Here is a 22981-nt window from a genome sequence, read left to right as displayed (position 1 = left end):
ATGTTTGTGTGCTGTGAAGAGACATTTGCAGGACACTCCACAAGTATGTGTGTGTGTGTCTATATTTGCATGCATGTGTGTGTGTCTCCACAGATAGCAGCGGGTTAAACATTAACGCTGGGCAGCTTGTAAAGCCAACACGAAGACAGTGAACCTTTGGAGTTTGATATGATGTGATCACACACACACACACACACACACACACACACACACACACACACACACACACACACACACACACACACACAGAGGCCCCTGATGACACGTGAACACACACTCGGCGCTCAGAATGACACAGCTCTGATCGGAGGGAGGTGATCTCTGAAATTGCTCAGGTGAGTTTTTGTCTCTCTTTCATGCAAATAAAGTTTTTTAGGTTTGAATTTTATATTTTAAATATACACAGAGAGAGAGAAAGTGTGAACAGGTAAAGTGAGGGTCGTTCTTCCTCTCTTCTTTGCTGGTGTCTGGTGAACAGTAGCTGTCACAGAGGCTAAAAGCAGCTAGCTGAGCAAACAGGCCGGCCGGGGTTAATGGGTGTTTTAATGGAGAGAGCGAGAGTGCTAAGTAAATGTCTCCCTACCGCTGTGTGAAAAAAGAGAGAATGTGAGCGAGTGTCTCTCGACCCATAAAAACATCAGAAATAAACACAAACAAGCACAGAGTCGAGTTTCTGTCTGCTTTGGGTTTCAAGGTTAAAAAGAAAAGACTCCTGCTCCGTGAAGTCCCACATTTATACAGAAAAAGCTTAAAGTAACATATTTACTACTCAGTTTAATCCAAACAGAAGCTGAACTGTAACTTAGTATTATCATAATCCAGTAATTAATCAGGAGCTAGAGCCACATTTAGCCAGAGTTTAATTTTTTTGTATTGTAATTGACTGTGTATAAAGATGGAAACTGCTATAGCGCATTAAACCTGCATTGCTCCTAATGCCCAGCAGGGGGCGACTCCTCTAAACTCTGACTGTATAGAAGTCTATGAGAAAATGAGCGTCCTTCTCGGCTGATCTGGGTTCAGTCACTACTTTCAGGTCAGACTGAAGAAAACAGGAAGTGTATTTTAGAGTATTTTTCGATTTTGGTCCCGTCAGAGTCTGAGAGGAACAGGAAGGAGGAGGAGGGCGGGGCTACCTGTGACCGGTAGATCCACCTGTCACTCATCAACTCCTCCAGTTTCAAAACAGGAAAATACTCCGTCTGTAAAGTCAGCCACCGTGAATCAGCAGCGAGTAGTTATTCATTTCACTTTGAAGGTCACCAGGACATTAAAAAGATCTGAGTGGAAACGAGCGAGGTGCTCATCAGGATCCAATCAGGACGTAGTGCTGGCGTCTAAACTTCTGTTTACTTAAATGTGATCTTTAAGACCAGAGTAGGAATATTTTATGTGATTATTACCTTTGAAATCGATTTTTATCCACAGATTAAATTCAGTTATTGTTCACAAAGTCAGAACATTTGACCTCTGACGTCACACATCACTGAAATGTTTACAGGAAAATGACGCCTACCTTCATAAACTCAGTGCAGTGCTTCACCCAGGTCACTGCTCGGACTTTTAATTTGAAGACAGGCAGGAAACACAGTCTAAGAGCGAGCTGCGGCGTTTAACAGGACAGGAAGTAGTTTGTTTTCATCCAGTGCTGCGGTCAGCTGGAAAAAAACATCTTATGTTCCTGGTGTTTATCACAGCTGCAGCTGTGTGACCCACACTGGAGTTAGGGTCAAAGGTCAACTTTTCAGAACAGAGCATAAACACTGCAGCTTGTTTGCTACCTCAAACACACACCGTGGTCTTCAACGGGTCACCTGTGCAGATGTGACTGCGCAGATGTGACTGTGCAGTTGTGACTGTGCAGATGTGCAGACGCAGATTTGCAGATGTGACTGTGCAGATGTGACTGTGCAGATGTGCAGACACAGATTTGCAGATGTGACTGTGCAGATGTGACTGTGCAGATGTGCAGACACAGATTTGCAGATGTGACTATGCAGATGTGACTGTGCAGATGTGCAGACACAGATTTGCAGATGTGACTGTGCAGATGTGACTGTGCAGTTGTGACTGTGCAGATGTGCAGACGCAGATTTGCAGATGTGACTATGCAGATGTGACTGTGCAGTTGTGACTGTGCAGATGTGCAGACGCAGATTTGCAGATGTGACTATGCAGATGTGACTGTGCAGACGTGGCTGTAGTGGTTGAAACGTGGGGAAAGGTTAACCAGTGCAGCAGCAGAGATTACTCTGAGAGCGAGCTGCAGCTCACACAGGCTGATAAGGCAGATTTGCTGAAAGGCATGCTGGGATTTGTAGGAGAAGATGGAGGTCATGACTGTGGGGCTGTAAGTCTTTCATTTATTCTTTCATCATTTTGAACAACATTACATTTTAATTGAGGTTAATTTTTTTTACCTTTAACTGATACTTTGTTGGTATTTATATTAATATGTCATATTTTTACACAGTTGTTATAAATGTATACACATATTTAATTATAGGTTACATTATATTTTAAGACAATTTAGTTGTATCGTTTTTTTTATTGAATCCATGTATTTTGACATTATTTTGATCTTCTACCCTGAAATTTGAACTTCCACATGAATGTTGAACGATTTCAATATAAAATGTTTTGATATCATATCACAGAACGCATGCTCGTGTTATTTTTTGTCTCATTCTGTCAGGATGTATTTATAAAGATGCAACACACCAGCTTACCTAAACATGACTGCGATGCATCGTGTAACTCATTCTGACTGGCTGAAGTTTTAAGTAATGAAGGTTTTATGGAGCCTGTCATTAAGTTCTGGGCGCTGATGGGCTTCCATACTCACAGCTGTGGCCTCTGCTCTCTCTGTGTCTGACTGGATAAAAATTCAAACGTGTTTTTTGATTGAAAAACTGAAAATGTCAACAGATTCATGACCAGCTGAAGAAACGCAGATCTCTTTAGGCATCAGCTCTGTTTGCCAGCCAAACGCCCCTCTGTCAGCCGTGCTGATTGGTGGATCTCAGCAGCAGGTGACTGAGTCCAGCTGATGTTTTTCCACGCGCTGACTCTCAGCTCACCCTAAACTTCCTTGTGTGTTCACAGAGCTCCCAGACACAATCGGACGAACACTGAGCGTGACTCCCACCAACAGCTGATGTCCAGTACAAGTTGTTCTGTGCTTAAAGAGCTTTGATTTTCAGGAGTTTGGGACCCAGAGCTGGGGAGCGCTCTGAGGTCACAGCCCCCGTCAAAGATCAGAGCACACACAGGCAACGCCCAAACTGGAGGGCAGTTTGATAAAGGCCGAGGACAGAGCCACCCCTCCTGCAGAGGAGAGGGCGTCTCTGTGCTCGTGTCTGTCTCTCCTTTTTTTAATGAAACAATTTTGTGCTCAGCTTTTTATCACCATTATTCTGATGCAGCGTGAGACTTTGAGCTGTCGTAGAAACAAGAGAACACAAATATTTTAGAAATTTGTCTTACACTGTGGCCTCTGTCAGTGCACCCGGGGCAGCTGTGGCTACAGTGTACCTGCCATCACGGTGTGTGAATGGGTGGATGACTGAATGTAGTGTAACACGCTTTGGGGTCCATAGGGACTAAGTGCTATACAAATACAGGCCATTTACCATTTGTCAAAAACCTGTTAAAAACGTACATTTATATTAACGGGCAAACAGGACTTTGACCACAAAAACTAAAACTGCGATTCTGAATAAAAATAATAACAACAATGATCATATGTTACTATTGAAAATATCACAGTGATTAAAGCGCACACTCGAGGATTCACTGTAATAATTCATGAACCTGACACTGGTGTCATAAATGTACTGAGCGCTGTAGCTGCAGCAGCCGAGGATCAGGACTTTAACAGCGACCTGACCTCTGACCCCTGCTGTGGACCGATCACCCCAGACATTCTCTTTTTGGTGGCTTCTTGCTGTCATGTGATGGCGATTGTCTCAATGTGAACTTTCATTGGGGACAGTTTAACCCTGGTCCTCCATCTTTCTGTGCTCATGTGTTTACATCTCCACCTGTCAGCTAGCCTAGCTTCACTAACCCTCCAACCTCGCTGCTGTTTAGTTTTCAGTCTGTGTTTCTGTCCCAGGTTCTTCAGTCAGAACGTGGAGTATCACCTTTACATGGAAACTAGCAAGCTAACTTCCTGCTAACTGCTAACTGAGCTATATTGTTTTTGTCTGGACGTTAAACCTTATTGCACCACCTGCGAGAACATCCTCTCTGCACTTTGGACTCTCGGTGATGCTTCTGGGTTTATTTGATCGTGAACTTAAAGAGGATCAGAATCTGGAGGTGGTTAAGGAAGTCCGACTTATCATGTAGCTGGCTCACGAGGTCCACATGCTTGACAGTGCAGCTGTGCAATCATGAGATGCCCGCGAGCATGAGCGTGTCAGATTGAACGGATGGCGGCGCACTGTAACGCGCTGGTTCAAACATCGTTTTGAACCTAAACTCCAAACGCTCTCATTGTTCCCATATTTCCACGACAGCGACAGATGTTCTTGTGCTTGGAAATATCTAAATGACATGTAGTCATTACTGATGAGTGGCTGAACGTTCTAGGTCTTCATAGTAAAGGGGCATTCTTCCTCCCTGCTGTCGCCAAGCACTGCTAACAGATGATGGTTTGTTCGCTGTGTAATGCTTTATAAATAGAGATATTTATAATTCAATCATTTAAATAACTGACCCTTAAAATTGTGTCAGTACATTCATCATAAACCCAGCAGCATCAGCCAAAGTCCACAAGGTTGTTCTCTGTCTCTACATCATCGGCTGACTGTGTGCTGTCCTGTGGTTCCTGTAAATAAAGAGACAGATACACAGAACAACTGTTTGTTTTTGCCTTCGTCTCATTCCCAAACTGGGAGGACTGGGACCATTTTCTGGCCCAGGCTGTGGTTAGAGGGTTCAGGTTTTGAGGTTCGTTAGAGAGGAGTGTGTGATTCATTCATGAAACACAGGATTTATAAATGTGCTGGCTTCACATTTGAAGCCTCGCATGTTTCCTCTCAGTGTTACAGTGAGACGGGCTTCCAGCCTGCAGCTTTCCACAGTCTCTGTCAATGATTACCGAGCAGACCTTGACCTCGCTGCAGCGCTCTTCAAAACACGACTCGTGTATGCCGTTCAGACCAGCAGGTCCTCCTCGACTGCTGTTCGACCACGTCAGTGACAAAAGCTGCTGAAACCACCCAGCGTTTCCCCCGTCAGCGTCGTAAATGGATCTAAAGCAGCTTCGTATAGATGTGCAGAGGTCCAGCTCAGGGACTCAGTGAGTCTGGTCACTTTCAGTGTGCAATAAAACCATCAGCACGACATCAAATGAACATTTAACGTCCCTCAAACATGTTACGGTCTGAAGCTTGCAGTGATTTGCATTCAAACAGGTGTGACTGTATTCTGTGCAATACTCCGGCACATTATTGGATGACACGTGCAGGCGGACAGGTTCACAGCTGTTTGCATTCATAATAACACCTTTGCTGTTATTGTCTTCCAGTGAGCACCGCTAATTTCCCTGATTTACATATCGCTGTCAATCACACCCAATGGATTCCAATCAGAAAGCAAGCGGGGACGGACTGGCGGGGACGCAGAAGGAGGCGGCGCTTCGTTCACTCATGCAGCGAACCGGATACCAGCTGCGCCAGGTACGTGGCCCCTCAGACCCAGGAGACAGCAGCACGTGTCTGTTACTGCTCCTGATTGCTTTTCATGTTTTCCTGCTGGCGCTTCAGGAGAACGGTCAGCGGCGGTACGGCGGCCCGCCTCCAGGCTGGGACGGCCCCCCACCGGAGAGGGGCAGCGAGATCTTTGTGGGGAAATTGCCGAGAGATCTGTTTGAAGATGAGCTGGTTCCGCTGTGTGAGAAGGTCAGGGAACCACGGTTAAGGATGCGGTCACTGTGATCTATCTGGGGGTGTTGTTTCATCTGTGGGTGCTTCCCTCTCCATCTCTTCAGTTTGGAAAGATCTACGAGGTGAGGATGATGATGGACTTCAACGGGAACAACAGAGGATACGCCTTTGTCACCTTCAGCAACAAACAGGAGGCCAGGGCTGCCATGAAGCAGCTCAACAACTATGAGATTAGGTGATCCCTCTCTTATCTTCATTTGTACTGAATAATGACAGGATAACTGAGCTCTCAGAAACACATCGGCAGGCTTCAGGTCTACTTTCTTTCAGTCACTGTCAAAGAAATGTTAGAGTTATTTTTCTAGTAACAGTTCACAACTGCAAACATAATGGAGCAGCAAACTAAGAAGCACTGAGTACCCAAACAACCTGACCAGCAGGCATCTTTAATTCAATTCAATTTTATTTATATAGCGCCAAATCACAACAAAAGTCGCCTCAAGGCGCTTCATAGATACAGAGAAAAACCCAACAATCATATGACCCCCTATGAGCAAGCACTTTGGCGACAGTGGGAAGGAAAAACTCCCTTTTAACAGGAAGAAACCTCCAGCAGAACCAGGCTCAGGGAGGGGCGGGGCCATCTGCTGTGATTGGTTGGGGTGAGAGAAGGAAGACAGGATAAAAGACATGCTGTGGAAGAGAGACAGAGGTTAATAACAGATATGATTCAATGCAGAGAGGTCTGTTAACACATAGTGAGTGAGAAAGGTGACTGGAAAGGAAAAACTCAATGCATCATGGGAATCCCCGGCAGCCTACGTCTATTGCAGCATAACTAAGGGAGGACTCAGGGTCACCTGGTCCAGCCCTAACTATATGCTTTAGCAAAAAGGAAAGTTTGAAGCCTAATCTTGAAAGTAGAGATAGTGTCTGTCTCCTGAATCCAAACTGGAAGCTGGTTCCACAGAAGAGGGGCCTGAAAACTGAAGGCTCTGCCTCCCATTCTACTTTTAAATACTCTAGGAACAACAAGTAGGCCTGCAGAGCGAGAGCGAAGTGCTCTAATAGGGTGATATGGTACTACAAGGTCATTAAGATAAGATGGGGCCTGATTATTTAAGACCTTGTATGTGAGGAGCAGGATTTTGAATTCTGGATTTAACAGGAAGCCAAAACAGGAGAAATATGCTCTCTCTTTCTAGTCCCTGTCAGGACTCTTGCTGCAGCATTTTGGATCAGCTGAAGGCTTTTCAGTGAGTTTTTTGGACATCCTGATAATAATGAATTACAGTCGTCCAGCCTGGAAGTAATAAATGCATGAACTAGTTTTTCAGCGTCACTCTGAGACAGGATATTTCTAACTTTAGAGATGTTGCACAAATGGAAGAACGCAGTCTTACATATTTGTTTAATATGTGCGTTGAAGGACATGTCCTGGTCAAAAATGACTCCAAGGTTCCTCACAGCGTTACTGGAGGCCAAGGTAATGCCATCTTTAATGTCAGCACCTTCTCCTGAATGTGGAGCACAGGTGGTTCAAGAGTCATGCCTCACCTGACTTCAGCTCATATAAGTCTTTAGTTACAACAGCCAGAGTCAAACCAGTCAGGCGACTAGTCAAACCTGGGAGTCCAGCCTGGTTCTGATTCCTCATTGGTGACTGCCTTGTTGAGAGAATCATTAATTAACATCGGTACAGACTAGAGATGGCACGATACCACTTTTTTATGTCCGATACCGATACCGATACCGATATCATAAATTTGGATATCTGCCGATACCGATATGAATCCGATATAATGTTTTTTAATCAACAAAACTGTTTTTTAAATATCTTGCTGCATTTTGTATAAGTTCATACTCAAGTTTAAAACAACAACTACACTAAAGCTATTCTGTTATACCTGTATACAAAAAAAATATTTCATAGTTCAGCAATACTGATCAATCTAATAAACTTAAACCTACACCATCCTCCCTATTCTGGTATTTTAAAGAGTACTTAGCGTAAATATTAAGCAACCTAACTAATAGGGTTCCAACTCCCAGCAACAACAAAAATAAATAAATAAAAAATAGGGAACCACCCCTCACGCTCCACCTCATGATGCTTAATCGACGTAATCAACCTTAATTTGATGCAGTGTGAAAAAAATGCACAGAAATCAATTATTTTTCAAGAAATATTAAATAGATTCAACATCTTTCTTCAACAAAATTGCAGACTGCACAGATGGTACCTTCCCAAAGTAAAAAGTACTATAGCTTACTAGGGTATATTAGACTTAATAGTTACTATATACAGTAATTGACTTCTATTCATTTTACATCAAATTAAAACTTTGGGTGTCAGATAATTATTTATTAAAAGCTAGACATTTTAAATGAGAATAAGAAAGAAAAGTATGTCTTTGTGCCCCCTTTTCCCTGTTAATGCCCTATCGGCCCCCCTGGCTAAACTTTGCTAGATCCGCCCCTGCACAGTTACCAGCCGTCAGCTACGTAGAAAAGATCCTGGTGTAGAAAGTAATAATAAATACATTCTAACAACAGCTGATCAAGCTTAAACGTGCTGCTGTTGTTCAGCCGCTGGTTTCCTCTTTCTGGTGCAAAGTGGGCCAAAAGCAAACTAGAGACACGGACTCGAGACAGAAAAGCCGATCAGCTAATCATTGATCAGTTTCATGATTGAAGTAGCAGCAGGAGAGGCAGTCGCTCGTTAAGCTTAACGCAGGAATGCTTTACAAACATTCAGAGATGGACTTACACACTTGCTTTACTTCTCTCGGGATAACTTTGTCGGAGATGAAATGCCAGGTTGCTAGCGAAGCTCCACATGCTATCCAGACCACCGACAGGTCCCGCATGCCACAGCCGCTCTATCACGTGATGCATACTGCTCCGACGTGCTAACGTTCTGAGGCGAGTTACGGCGTGTTGCAAGTTTTGTGAGGTGCTTTCGTGATATTTAATGGATCGGATTACATTTTTTATTTTTCTCCGATATCCGATCCAGTCATTTAGGTCAGTATCGGACCGATACCGATACGTAATATCGGATCGGTCCATCTCTAGTACAGACTAGCAGTACCCACCTACCATCACTCTACCAGCCGGCCATCCCCCTACAGCAAGGGTGGGGAACCCCAAGGGTTGGTGTCCTGCCAGTTTTAGATCTCACCCTGGGTCAACAGACCTGAATCACATGATTAGTTCATTACCAGGCCTCTGGAGAACTTCAAGACATGTTGAGGAGGTCATTTAGACATTTAAATCTGCTGTGTTGGATCAAGGACACATCTAAAGGACCCTGGCCCTTAAGGCCGGAGTTCCCCACCCCTGACCTGCAGCCTATCAACTGACCAACTAACCTTCTATGACCCACTAACCAAACACCCAACCCTACGACCTTTAACCCTGCCAGTGACGTAACGCAAATTATTCTACCAATCTACCAGAAACACCCAAACTACGTAATGGTCCAGAGGAGAGGAAACCAGAGCAGATACAAGTCCAAAATTCAAATGTTCATGACAAGTCAGCCGATACAGTGAACAGGCAGGAAGCAGGAGAGCAAGGAGAGCTTCTTTATCTCAAAATAGACTGGGAGCATTACACCGGGGAAACAGATGGTGCAGGTACTCGAGTGCTTTTAACACAAAAAAAACCCCTTAACAAATAAACCCAAAGTCCTGGGTTGTGGTCACAGTCCAGTACAAACATAGAAACACCCAAGTGCCAATCAGCAAAGACCTAACAAAGCAACCTTAGCCAGCTGGGTTCCCGTTTGAGCTTGAACCAAATCTTTCTCTGGCCCACAGGAACGGACGCCTCCTCGGCGTTTGTGCCAGCGTCGATAACTGCCGCCTCTTTGTTGGCGGGATTCCCAAAACCAAGAAGCGAGAGGAGATCCTGTCAGAGATGAAGAAGGTCACAGACGGCGTCGTCGATGTCATCGTGTACCCCAGCGCCGCCGACAAATCCAAGAACAGAGGCTTTGCTTTTGTCGAGTATGAGAGCCACCGAGCAGCTGCCATGGCCCGTCGCAAACTGCTGCCAGGTACCAAACCAAACTCAAACTTAGCTAATGTACAGTTATAATTCCCGCTCTGACTTCAGGAACGATTCACTGAAGAACAAAAATAAGATGTTTTCAAAGGATCTGTTAAAACGGGTTCAGTTATCCCCTAAAACTCGAAGGCTCTGATGATCAGCTGGTGCCAACTTCCTGTGGTGCTGGAGACACTGAGCAGCTGCAGCTGCAGTGGTTTAGCTAACAAATCCTTGACACCGGCATTGGGCAGTTAATTTTCCTTAGGCGGCCACATGAGGGCCTCATGAATAAATTTATAATTTATAGTTCAGCTGTAGCTCTCCACCCGGCTTCACACTGTCTAATACCTCGTAAAGTAAACCTAACATAATAAAAAATGCCAAAGTCTCTTTTTGGCTGGCTGTAAGGCTGCATCATCACTGGCCAATCACAGCCTGTGACACAATGTCCAATAGAAGAAGAGCTTGGATGGGCTTAATGATAAGATAACTGCTGTATGAGTAATGTGAATGTGAGTTTCAGATAGACCCATAAATATACCCAAAGCTGTTGGTTTGTTACACTATCTGATTCTCAGAATCAGAATCAGAAAGGTTTTATTGCCAAATGTTGAGCGGGTTTACAACATTAGGAAATTGCTGCGGTGCTTCAGTGCAAACATACTGTCATAAATACTGTTATAAATTAAGCTTAAATAGACATGAAAATAAAAATGAGAATAAGAATTAAAAGTGCTAAGTAGATAGATATATACATGATATATACATGAGTGCAGGTGGTGATCAGTGCCAAACATGGAATGATGCAGTGACACAGCGTAGGGTCATGTGTTAGTGGCGGGGACAATCATGTGGTTATTGTTCATGTGTCCGACAGCAGAGGGGAAGAAACTGTTCTTATGGCGAGAGGTTCTGGTGCGAATGGACCGGAGCCTCCTGCCTGAGGGGAGCAGGTCAAACAGACTGTGTCCAGGGTGAGAAGGGTCAGCTGAGATCCGAGCTGCACGCCCCAGTGTCCTGGAGGTGTACAGGTCCTGCAGAGATGGGAGTCTGCAGCCAATCACCTTCTCAGCAGAGCGCACAACACGCTGCAGTCTCTGTTTGTCCCTGATAGTGGCTCCAGCGTACCACACGGTGATGGAGGAGGTGAGGATGGACTCAATGATTGCAGTGTAGAACTGCATCATCGTCCGTGTTGGCAGGTTGAATTTCTTCAGCTGCCTCAGGAAGTACATCCTCTGCTGGGCTTTCTTAATGACGGAGGTGATGGTGGGCTCCCACTTCAGGTCCTGGGTGATGGTGGTACCCAGGAAGCGGAATGAGTCCACAGAGGTGATGGGGGTGTCAGTCAGGATGATGGGGGGGGGCTGTGTGCTTCCTGAAGTCCACAATAATCTCCACTGTCTTCTGGGCATTCAGCACCAGGTTGTTGTGGCTGCACCAGGACACCAGACGTTCAACCTCCCTCCTGTAGGCAGACTCATCCCCGTCCGAGATGAGTCCAATAACGGTGGTGTCATCTGCAAACTTGATTAGCTTGACAGACTGGTGGGTGGAGGTGCAGCAGTTGGTGTACAGGGAGAAGAGCAGAGGAGAAAGAACACAGCCCTGAGGGGAGCCGGTGCTGATGGTCCGGGAGTCCGAGACATTCTTTCCCAGCCTCACATGCTGCTTCCTGTCCGTCAGGAAGTCAGTGATCCACCGGCAGATGGGATCAGGCACATTCATCTGGGAAAGCTTGCCTCGGAGATGGTCTGGAAGGATGGTGTTGAAGGCAGAGCTGAAGTCCACAAACAGGATCCTGGCGTAGGTTCCTGGGGAGTCCAGATGCTGCAGGATGAAGTGTAGGGCCATGTTGATGGCGTCGTCTACAGACCTGTTGGCTCTATATGCAAACTGCAGGGGGTCCAGGAGGGGGGCCGTGAGGGTCCTGAGATGGGAGAGAACTAGGCGCTCAAATGACTTCATGACCACAGATGTCAGAGCCACGGGTCTGTAGTCATTTAGTCCAGTGATCCTAGGTTTCTTGGGGACAGGGATTATGGTGGAGGACTTGAAGCAGGCAGGCACATGACATGCCTGCAGTGAGGAGTTGAAGATGCCAGAAAACACTGGGGCCAGCTCGTTTGCACAGTGTCTGAGGGTGGCAGGAGACACACCGTCTGGGCCGGGAGCTTTCCGAGCATTCAGACTCTTAAACTGCTTCCTCACATCTGCTTCATGAATATGAAGAGTTGTGGTGGGAGGAGGTGGTGTGAAATCCTCTTTTGTGTGGGGTGAGGAGGGGGGTGTTGTAGGTGAACAGTTTGAAGGTGGTGATGGCTCTATGGAGGGGGGAGAGGTGGGGGAATGAGTGTCCAAAGTGCCTCTATTGTTGGGGCCGTTGGAGGTGTGAAGGCTGCCTGATGGCTCGTCTAAACGGCAGTAGAAGTCGTTAAGGGTGTTGGCCAAGAGCAAGTCATCAGTGGAGTGGGGGGTTTTAGGCTTGTAGTTGGTGATATTCCTAAAACCTTTCCACACAGAGGCCGAGTCATTCTCTGAGATCTGCTGCTGCATCTTCTCAGAGTGCTGATGTTTAGCAATGTCCACTTCTTTAGTGAACCTGTACTTGGCCTCTCTGTAGCAGTCCCTGTCTCCGCTTCTGAACGCCTTTCTCTTTCCCAGCCACAGCTTTTTGAGTTTAGGAGTAAACCAGGGTTTGTCATTGTTATAACTCACCCTGGTGCGTGATGGCACAATGCTGTCCTCACTGAAGTGGATATAGGAGGTGACAGTGTCCGTAAACTCGTCCAAGCTGTTAGAAGCAGCCTTCAATGTGTCCCAGTCTGTGGTCTCCAAACACGTGCGAAGCTCCTCCACAGCCTCGTTGCTCCACAGTTTTTTGGTCCTCACGACAGGTTTGGAGAGCTTCAGCCTCTGTCTGTACGCGGGGATCAGGTGGATCATGACGTGGTCAGAAAGTCCGAGTGAAGCGCGCGGCACCGCGCGATAGGCCCCGCTGATCGTGCTGTAACAGTGGTCTCTGGTCGGGCATTTAATATACTGCTTATATTTCGGAAGCTCATGGCTCAGATTGGCTTTGTTAAAGTCCCCAAGAGCAATGATGAGAGAGTCCGGGAATGTCCGCTCCGTGTGGAGAATCTGCTCCGCGAGTGCGCACTGAGCTGCCTGCGCATCTGCGTCTGGCGGGATGTAAACAGCGGCCAGGATGAATGAAGCAAACTCCCGCGGAGAATAAAACGGTTTGCAGTGGATAAAAAGATATTCCAGAGAGGGAGAGCAGTGCTGAGCAATCACTGTTACATCTGTGCACCAGCCACTATTGATGTAGAAGCAGACACCTCCACCTGTGGTCTTACCAGAGAGAGAGGCCTGCCGGTCCGCGCGCAGCAGATGAAAGCCCTCCAGCTTGAGCGCGCTGTCCGGGATGTCCTCACAGAGCCACGACTCCGTAAAACATAAGACACAGGAGGAGGCAAAGTCTCTGTTCATGCTTCTCATCAGGGCCAGTTCGTCTATTTTATTCCTGAGTGAGCGAACATTGGAAAGGAAGATCCCAGGAAGAGCAGTTCGCAGTCCGCGTCTCCTCAGACGCACGAGTGCGCCGGCTCGCTTACCTCTCTTTCGACGTCTCTCTTTCCTGATCAGAGTCTGCAGTAAATCTGCCGCAGATGCGACAAATATTGGAAGTAAATCCACAGGTGTTGTAGTCCTGTAGTTAAGGAGCTCTTCTCTGGTGTAAGAATATCCAGAGGAGTGCCCAGACACAGAAGTTATGCACAAAAACAAGACAGAAGTAACGCACTGAAGCACCAGGGCATCCATACGCGGCGCCATCTTGGATCACAACAGTGATCACAACATCTGATTCTCCTGGAGTCTAAAGCTGAAAGTGTCAGAGATAAGATACAGAAACAGCTTTACTGCTTCTCCACAGGAAGATCAGGCTCATTGTGCAGCATTAAGTCTGATCATGCGGGTGGAAAGCCACGACACCGTGCCTCTGAAATCTGGCCTCCAATAGCGTCCAATCATCACTGAGTCCTGCTGAAGTTAAAGAGCGTCTGCCTCGTTAGCATCTTACTTGGTTTCTGACCCTGAACCCAACACCACAAACCATCCAGAGGACAATTACACGCTCTAGTAATTTTAGAAAAATAAAGCCAGCATGTTCCTCTGACGTCCAGCAGAGGCAGCAGGGAGTCAGTCCCATAGACTCTCATGTTAAACCTTTACAGCAGAAATAAATGTGTTTACAACCTGTTTGGTCTTTATAGATAATTTCCCATTCATAACGTCTGTTTACATAACTCATCTATTTAAATTGCCTTAAGGCTTAAACTTTACCTTTTAGGGGCGTGGCCTCTTTGAGTGACAGATGGATGGTTACACAGGTGGCTATAGCTGCTAGCTGTCTGCCAGCTTCACCTGAACTGCTCCTCTGGACTGTGTTTGTGCTGTTGGGGCCCTCTGGAGCATTTTCATTGACACCATGTGACCAATAACATGGCTGCTGTGAGGTCACTGTACTGTCCAAGATGTCTGAGCTCAGTTTGAGAGGATTTATTTGGATGTTACTGATCAGCAGTAATTAACAGGTATAGCAGTAATTAGCTCCTCCTTCTCAGCTGAGGGGGAGTGGCTTCAGACCAGCAGTTTACAAGTCGAGGATCACAAAGAGAACGATCCCTGCCAGACTTGATCACGAGTTTCCGTCTCCTCTATTAGGTCGTATCCAGCTGTGGGGTCACGCCATCGCTGTGGACTGGGCGGAGCCTGAGGTGGAGGTTGACGAGGATACCATGGCAACAGTGAAGATTCTGTATGTGAGGAACCTGATGCTGCAGACGACAGAGGAGACCATCGAGAAGGAGTTCAACAGCCTGAAGCCAGGTTCGATCAAAGCTCTGATTGTCCCTGAATGCGTCTTGTTGTTGCTCGTTTTGTAACTGAACTGCAGATTTTGAAAGACAAACGTTTAAAAGTAATATTTGAAGTATTTTATATTTGAGGACAAGTGTCTGCAGAAAGAAATTTGGTTTTAGAAAAGTACTTTTTGTATTTGTGCTGCAGGCGCAGTGGAGCGAGTGAAGAAGATCAGAGACTACGCCTTCGTCCATTTCACTCAGAGAGAGGACGCCATCAACGCCATGAAAGCGCTCGACGGAAAGGTCAGCAAGGCCCAACATTTAGTTCTTCCTCTGTTTTCACTAATCAAAATCCGTTTTGATTACGCTTGTTATGCTGTAATCAGTGGACACCTGTGTGTTAACCGTGAGGAGAAGGTTTCTGAAAGCCTCAAAGACTGACCAGGATCTCCTGCAGATGGTGGACGGCTCTCCCATCGAGGTGACGCTGGCCAAGCCGGTGGACAAAGACAGCTACGTTCGCTACACCAGAGGGACGGGAGGCCGAGGAGGCTCTCTGCTACAGACCGACTACACCTCCTACACGCTGGGACAGGTGAGTTATTGACGAATGTCATGTGACACAATGTTTGACCAACAGGAAGCCAACAGGCACTCTGAGTTATTCCTCCTTTCAGGGCAGCTTTCAATGATCCACAGCTCAAAATAATCCTTCTGTAGCTGATACTGAGCCTCGGTGCAGCCCCTCACTTCATTTGCTGTCTGAAACAAGCTATTTTAGCTCCTCCCCCTTTAAGACAATTTCCTTCTGACTGGCTGTCACTCACAAACAGAATGGTTGAACAGCAGGTGGGTGTGGCTTCCGTGTTCCTGAGATGACCGAACATCTAAGAGTGCTTAGATCAGGGTTACTGAACACAGACTGAGCTCATTATTAGCAGCTTGATGTTTATCGTGAACGACAGCAGATGTGACAGGAAACACTGAAACTGTGAGTGTAGACCTCGTTCTGGTGCTCCAGGAAACTCGTATCTGCTTCCTGTTAAAATGTACAAATACACATCTTTCTCTCTCCTCCTATAGATGTACGACCCTTCGGCGGCGTACCTCGGTGCGCCGGTGTTTTACGCCCCCCAGGCCTACACAGCCATACCAGCTCAGTTCCGCTTCCCAGCGGCCAAAGCTAACGTTGGAGGTCGAGGGCTGATCCGGACGCCGTCGGTCCGAGGTGAGGATGCCCTTAGAGCATGTGTGATCTCTGAATGCCTGCAAAGACAGCTCGCACTCACCTACAGAATAAAAGCACTCTGAGACTGAAGGAGCAGGTAGGCCCTCTGTCAGAACACCTGAACAGCTGCGCTGGGGACAGACTAATGCTTGGTTAACCACAGAGAACACACATGTGAGACACAGAGCTGACTCATAGAAACAAACAAGTCCACATTATTTCTAATGGCGAGCAGGGGGCGACTCTAAAAGGGAAATGAGTCTACTGAGTCCCACTACCATACCCCGCGCTCACCGTGTCACATGACCCCACCTACATCTTTTATACACAGTCTACGAGCTGGAGAGGGTTCATTTCTGAGGAAAAAGCAGAATCCTCCTTGTCAGAGATTAGATGGCTCCACAGATTTACTTTAAAATCTTTGTGTTTCTCTGAGTAAAAGCCTCCAGGGCTCAGCTTTGAACCTGCTCTGCCTCTGATAGGCTGCTGCGTTTCAGTGCTTCTGTGTGAGTCTGAGCTCGCTCTGCATCCATCAGCACTTTCAGATTTTAGTTTTATGCTGCAGCGCTTTAAACATAAAAGAAAGCTCCAAATCAAACAGACTTCTGATGGTGAACTGAGAGTTTGTGAAGCCCCGCCCCTGAACGCTGACTGTCCAATCACAGATCAGTCAGAGTGAGTCGTCTCAGTGGGCCTGCACAACTTTAAAGAGTCTCAGAGGTAACCCTGCCGCTGTGCAGAGGCTGGAGGCGGGGCCTCAGAAACCATCATTTCACCTGTGTCATGAAGCGGTTCAGCTGAATCACAAACACGTGATGATGTGTGAATGTTTTTCTGAAGCAGGAATCAAAAACAGATCCACGAATCACGAGAAGTTTCTGTCAATTCAGGCTTGAATGAATTTAAATACCTGAAACTCAATCAGGCAGGAAACGGTAATCGTCAACGAGCATCAGAAGAAGAAGGGCAGGTGTACTGTTACCGTGGTTACCACCGTACCTGTTCACTCTGATCAGATAATTGTCTGGCTGTGTGATTCTTCTTACGGCTGATTTCCGGTGATTTGATTGATTTCACTGCCTTTTCGATTTCCTGTAGAAATTTACATGACTGTACCTGTAGGGGCTGCGGGGGTGCGGGGACTGGGTGGGCGGGGCTACCTGGCCTACGCTGCTGGGGGTGGAGCCATGGGGAGAGGCGGTGGTGGCGGTGGTGCCTCCTACGGGCTGAAGGCAGACAAGCAGCAAGAGGAGAAGTTGTATGATCTTCTGCCGGGAATGGAGCTGACCCCAATGACCCCGAACCTGAAGGCCACCGCTGTCAAGCCTGCACCACAGGTAACAGGACACACCTGACCGAGAGGCCTTTAATTGTTGGTGTGGCACAAAAATCCAGAGCATACAACTCATAAAATTCATTTGGTTTTATTTATATATTTATCATAGTGTAAGTATAGACTCGACAGTTATACAGAAAAAACAATCAGACCTGGCGACAGTGACAAGGAAAAACTCCTTTTTAATAGGATGAAACCTCTCAGAGGGGCGGGGCAATCTGAGAGACTGATTTGGGGGTAGGAGACAGAGCACAGACTGGGGTCTCAACTGGTCCCGGCCTGATGTGTCAAATAACCTCACTTGGGCCAGGGTTACCCAGGCCTAAGCACCTGGGCTGAGTGAAAACGAGCCGGGCCTCCTGCAGGGTCACCTCGGTGCTTCCGATAGGCTCCTTGTCCATTAGTTCCCAATTGGATCAACTTGACTCCGATCGACTGGTTTTCCATTACTTTCGAGTACTACCTAATGTACATTGTTGTCATTATACCAACGGGGCCAAACGTCCTGTGGCATAATTGGTATGTGACACGAACGCCACAACAAGGTGGACGTCAAGGCGATGATGTACCTGCTGCTCGGTCTGAGGCTTTTTCTCACACTCGGGGACCACGGCCTTGTTTTTGGAGACATTTCCCTCATTGCTGGGTTTCAAAAATGGCGGTTTAGATTTTTGTGAACAAGATGCTCTCATGACTCATCAAGTGATGCCACTGACCAGCCAATCGGTGGCATGCAGTCTGACGAGCTCACATTTTAGTGACTGCTTGGAACCCCAGCTGAGCAGCTACTACTTTAGTACTATGACCTAATGGAAAAAACCTGAAAACTGTGGTGAGTCGATCAAAGTTGATGGAAAAGTGTCCATGCAGTCGGGCTGACCTCAGCCCACAGCTCAGGGTCTGGAGGCAGCGTCCTGTCTGTGGACATCTGGCTTCATCAGGTGCACTGGGTGATCCACAGCTGGAGGAGAAGCCTGAGGCCACAGAGCGCCCACTGGAATCTAAGAATTTCACTCCCCCAAAATAACCCACAGCAGTCAGGTAACTGCATGAAGGGGAAAACTCAGTCAGTCATGTGACCTACAGCAGTGAACATGGGCCGCATGATGCCTTCATGGGAGTGCAGTAAATATCACACCTGATGAGAACCTCTGACAGTGAACAGCTGAAACAGCAACCAGGGACGAGGCTCCACCTGGTGGCGATATTCCACATTTACGTTTTCTTTTGTATTCAGTTTTTATTCAGATGGATTGTCAGTGAGGGAGACTAGGATACATCAGATTAAATTAGATTTGATGTATTCATCTGCAGGAAACACTAAACCCAGATCAGTCTGACGATACTGAAAGCTGTCAGGGTTTATTAAATGCTGCTCATTTAAAACGAAAGGAAGAACAAACCTTTCAAATTAAAACACTAAAATGTACAAAATATATTTTTATATTTGGTCAAACAGACTCTCCTCGTACTTTTATACTTTTAGCTCTCACGCACCATTACTGTGAGTAAATACTGCAGTCTGTCTGTCCTCCTGTCTGTCCTCCTGCCTCTCTGTCCACCTGCCTGCCTGTCCTCCTGTCTGTCCTCCTGTCTGTCCTCCTGTCTCTCTGTCCTCCTGCCTGTCTGTCCTCCTGCCTGTCCTTCTGTCTGTCCTCCTGCCTGTCCTCCTGCCTGTCCTCCTGTCTCTCTGTCCTCCTGTCTGTCTGTCCTCCTGTCTCTCTGTCCTCCTGTCTCTCTGTCCTCCTGCCTGCCTGTCCTTCTGCCTGTCCTCCTGTCTGCCTGTCCTCCTGCCTGTCCTCCTGTCTGTCCTCCTGCCTGCCTGTCCTCCTGTCTCTCTGTCCTCCTGTCTCTCTGTCCTCCTGTCTGTCTGTCCTCCTGCCTGCCTGTCCTCCTGTCTCTCTGTCCTCTTGTCTCTCTGTCCTCCTGCCTGCCTGTCCTCCTGTCTGTCTGTCCTCCTGCCTGCCTGTCCTCCTGTCTCTCTGTCCTCCTGTCTCTCTGTCCTCCTGCCTGCCTGTCCTCTTGTCTCTCTGTCCTCCTGCTTGCCTGTCCTCCTGCCTGCCTGTCCTCCTGTCTCTCTGTCCTCTTGCCTGTCTGTCCTCCTGCCTGTCATCCTGTCTGCCTGTCCTCCTGTCTGTCCTCCTGTCTCTCTGTCCTCCTGCCTGCCTGTCCTCCTGTCTCTCTGTCCTCCTGTCTCTCTGTCCTCCTGTCTGTCTGTCCTCCTGCTTGCCTGTCCTCCTGCCTGCCTGTCCTCCTGTCTCTCTGTCCTCCTGTCTCTCTGTCCTCCTGCCTGCCTGTCCTCCTGTCTGTCCTCCTGTCTGTCTGTCCTCCTGCCTGCCTGTCCTCCTGTCTGTCTGTCCTCCTGTCTCTCTGTCCTCCTGCCTGCCTGTCCTCCTGTCTCTCTGTCCTCCTGTCTGTCTGTCCTCCTGCTTGCCTGTCCTCCTGCCTGCCTGTCCTCCTGTCTCTCTGTCCTCCTGTCTGTCTGTCCTCCTGCTTGCCTGTCCTCCTGCCTGCCTGTCCTCCTGTCTCTCTGTCCTCCTGTCTGTCTGTCCTCCTGCTTGCCTGTCCTCCTGCCTGCCTGTCCTCCTGTCTCTCTGTCCTCCTGCCTGCCTGTCCTCCTGTCTGTCTGTCCTCCTGTCTCTCTGTCCTCCTGTCTCTCTGTCCTCCTGTCTGTCTGTCCTCCTGCCTGCCTGTCCTCCTGTCTCTCTGTCCTCCTGTCTCTCTGTCCTCCTGCCTGCCTGTCCTCCTGTCTGTCCTCCTGTCTGTCTGTCCTCCTGCCTGCCTGTCCTCCTGTCTGTCTGTCCTCCTGTCTCTCTGTCCTCCTGTCTCTCTGTCCTCCTGCCTGCCTGTCCTCCTGTCTGTCCTCCTGTCTGTCTGTCCTCCTGTCTCTCTGTCCTCCTGTCTGTCAGGTCCTGGAGGAGCTCTGTCAGAAGAATAACTGGGGTCAGCCGGTCTATCAGCTGCACTCTGCCATCGGTCCAGACCAGAGACAGCTCTTCCTCTACAAGATCACCATCCCAGCGCTGGCTACTCAGTACCCCAACGTGTAAGCACGTCTCACCTGTCTGATCACCTGCCTGCTGTTCAGCTGGACGCAGCGCTGACTGTCCACCTGTTCACGTATCTCTCGGCAGCCATCCCTTCACCCCTGCTAAGCTGTGCGCGGGCGTAGAAGAGGCTAAAATTCACGCGGCCGAACACACCCTGCAGACGCTCGGCGTGCAGACGGAGGGCGCCACCGATGCCAGCTGTGCGACTGCGGCTGCCGTGGCAGCAGTAGCCTTCCCAGGTATGTGAAGGTCCGTACCCAAAGCCGACTAACGCTTCACTCAACTAACCGCTGACAGACGCTCACCTGCAGGCCCAAACACCACAGACTGTATATAAAAGATGGACATGGCTTCAAAGCCTGCCAGATGGCGCGAGTGCTGATGACCAGCAGGGGGCGCCTGCTGTGTGATTGTAAGTGAACTCTCTCCTGATGACTTGCAATTTTTCAAAATAAAACATTCCTCCTCCTGCAGAGGACGAGAGACTTCACTAACCAGGAGGTGACATCACAGCGGCTACGTCCATCTTTTATATACAGCCTATAAAAATGCTGCAGCTAAAAGGCTTCGATGGGATCAGAACAGCTAAAGTTTTGTGCTGCCGTCCTGAAACAGGCGGTGCTGAGCTTGCATTGTGTGTCCCCGCAGGATACACGCTGGCGGGCCCGGCGTCGACGGCGGTCGCCTCCCAGCTGAAGCAGGCCGTGTCTCTGGGTCAGGACCTGACTGCCTACACCACCTACGATGGCTACCCCGCCTTCGCTGTGGCGGCTCGCCACACTGACGGATACGGTGTTTTCTAGAGCAGCGGTTTCAGAAGAAGAACGCCCACAGGATGCTTTGATGCTCTTTTCAAACTTCCTGAAAGTACAACATGAAATCTGATTGGCTCGTTATAGATACCAACGCTCAGTCAAACCCAAACAAAAGGAATCGAATGCGCCTTCACGCTGAGGTCCAAACTCTCCAGAACTCGGCGGTTTGAGTCTCGCAGGAAGCCGCGGCCAGAAAACGTCTCAGACTCGTCAGCATCTTCTTCTTTCTCCACGCGTCGCTCTCTGCTCTCCAGCTTCCTGAAATCCGAATCATGGCCGTGGTTTCCACGGTTTCGTCATTGATTAGGCAGCCCGTGATTGGCTGTGATTGGTCGGTTTGAATTCACGTTTGGATCGGTTTTTTTCCTCGTAGCGTGTTTACAGCATTGAAGTGTAGCTCAGTCATTTTATCGCCATCGCCTTCGTGTCGCTCGGTTTTTTACTGAAAACTTTTGTTTTAAAAATCTGAGACCAGTATTTAAGTTCCTGTTTCAGTTAGTTTCAGCCGACATTTTTAAAAAGCTGTGATATGATGCACTTACAATACTGCTGTACTGCTGAAACGTGCTCTCAGTTCATAATCCTCATGATCTCCAGCTAACAGAAGCTGGATCAGAAACGTTGTCCCTGCTGTTGGAGTGAATCCGTGGGTTCCTCTTACTTTGTGGATGTGGAGCTGCTGACTTCGTTCTGGTGTCTCTGAGGCGTTACTCCATAAACACCAGCTGATGCCGTGATGCTCGTCTCGTCGCTCTTTCATTGTTTTTCATCTGTTTTAACCTTTCCTTCATTCCACTGCCACTAACTAAACCAGGGTTTATTATCTCTGGTTTAGTTAAACACTTGGTTAACTAAAGTTACTAAAGCTGGTTCATGCCTCTAATAAAAGTTTAATGAGTTTCCATGCTTGCTTTGAGGGAGGCGATTGACCTTTGACCTGTCAGGACACGGCGATGTCGTTGATTCGTGTTGACTTTTATTCTTAAATGTTTCTGGAGAGTTTTAATCGACGACACTGAGCTGTGAACACGCTGAAGCAGAGACAGTATTAAAGTGTGTGAAGCACTTAGAGCTTATTTTTATACCGGGAGAAAGAATGAACATCCTCGCTGTGTTTGTACAAACGGATTTTAGTCCTTTTTCTGTAATAATTGACTCAGAAACTGAAACATGGGAAACTGAATCAGCGCTTATCTGTCGAGCTAATTCTTCAGGTTTCTCACATCGTGAAAAGAAACCGCTGCAATAAACTGTTGATTTTTAACAATCATCTCAAAATGAATAAAATAAGATCTGAATAAACAGCAGCCTCCTCATGTCATCTTTGAAGGCTCAGTGAAAACTGAAGAAATGAGAGCAGAGGACAGTGATGGAAGCTGGTTCCACAGAAGAGGGGCCTGGAAACTGAAGGCTCTGCCTCCCATTCTACTTTTAAATACTCTAGGAACAACAAGTAGGCCTGCAGAGCGAGAGCGAAGTGCTCTAATAGGGTGATATGGTACTACAAGGTCATTCTCTGCATTATTGCAGGGTCCACCTTACAACATAAAGCACAGTGAAGCGATTGTTGTTGTGATTTGATGCTGTTTAATTAAAATTGAATTGTTTTAGCAGAACGACATCATACGGATTAATATTCTCACTGAAAAAGGTGGAGCTGTAGTTCGAGGCTGTGACCACTAGGGGGCTGCAACCAGAGCACATCAGCTGTTTGTGTCTCGTTTGTTATCGGCA

The 22981-nt window shown here is 47.6% G+C and overlaps 1 protein-coding gene across 2 annotated transcripts; it reads left to right on the top strand.

Moving 5' to 3' along the window:
• The first annotated feature begins 233 nt into the window (after nucleotides 1–233).
• a1cf (apobec1 complementation factor) lies at nucleotides 234–22551 on the top strand. 2 transcript variants are annotated; one of them, XM_082545136.1, is made up of 13 exons: nucleotides 234–335; nucleotides 5537–5687; nucleotides 5775–5909; nucleotides 5999–6129; nucleotides 9719–9957; nucleotides 14679–14843; nucleotides 15024–15121; nucleotides 15276–15413; nucleotides 15902–16046; nucleotides 17169–17383; nucleotides 20292–20428; nucleotides 20517–20671; nucleotides 21081–22551. In XM_082545136.1, the coding sequence occupies exons 2-13, from the start codon at nucleotides 5586–5588 to the stop codon at nucleotides 21233–21235; spliced, it is 1815 nt and encodes a 604-aa protein (XP_082401262.1). In that variant the 5' UTR covers nucleotides 234–335; nucleotides 5537–5585; the 3' UTR covers nucleotides 21236–22551. The 2 variants fall into 2 exon arrangements, with proteins under 2 accessions (XP_082401262.1, XP_082401261.1); XM_082545135.1 differs by having other exon boundaries at nucleotides 17145–17383.
• Nucleotides 22552–22981: the final 430 nt, after the last annotated feature.

This window comes from Aulonocara stuartgranti (assembly GCF_965226115.1).
Source record: "Aulonocara stuartgranti genome assembly, chromosome: 8".
Taxonomy (NCBI): Eukaryota; Metazoa; Chordata; class Actinopteri; order Cichliformes; family Cichlidae; genus Aulonocara; species Aulonocara stuartgranti.
The sequence above is the reverse complement of the archived record's forward strand: the minus strand, read 5'-3'. Positions and strand labels throughout refer to the sequence as shown.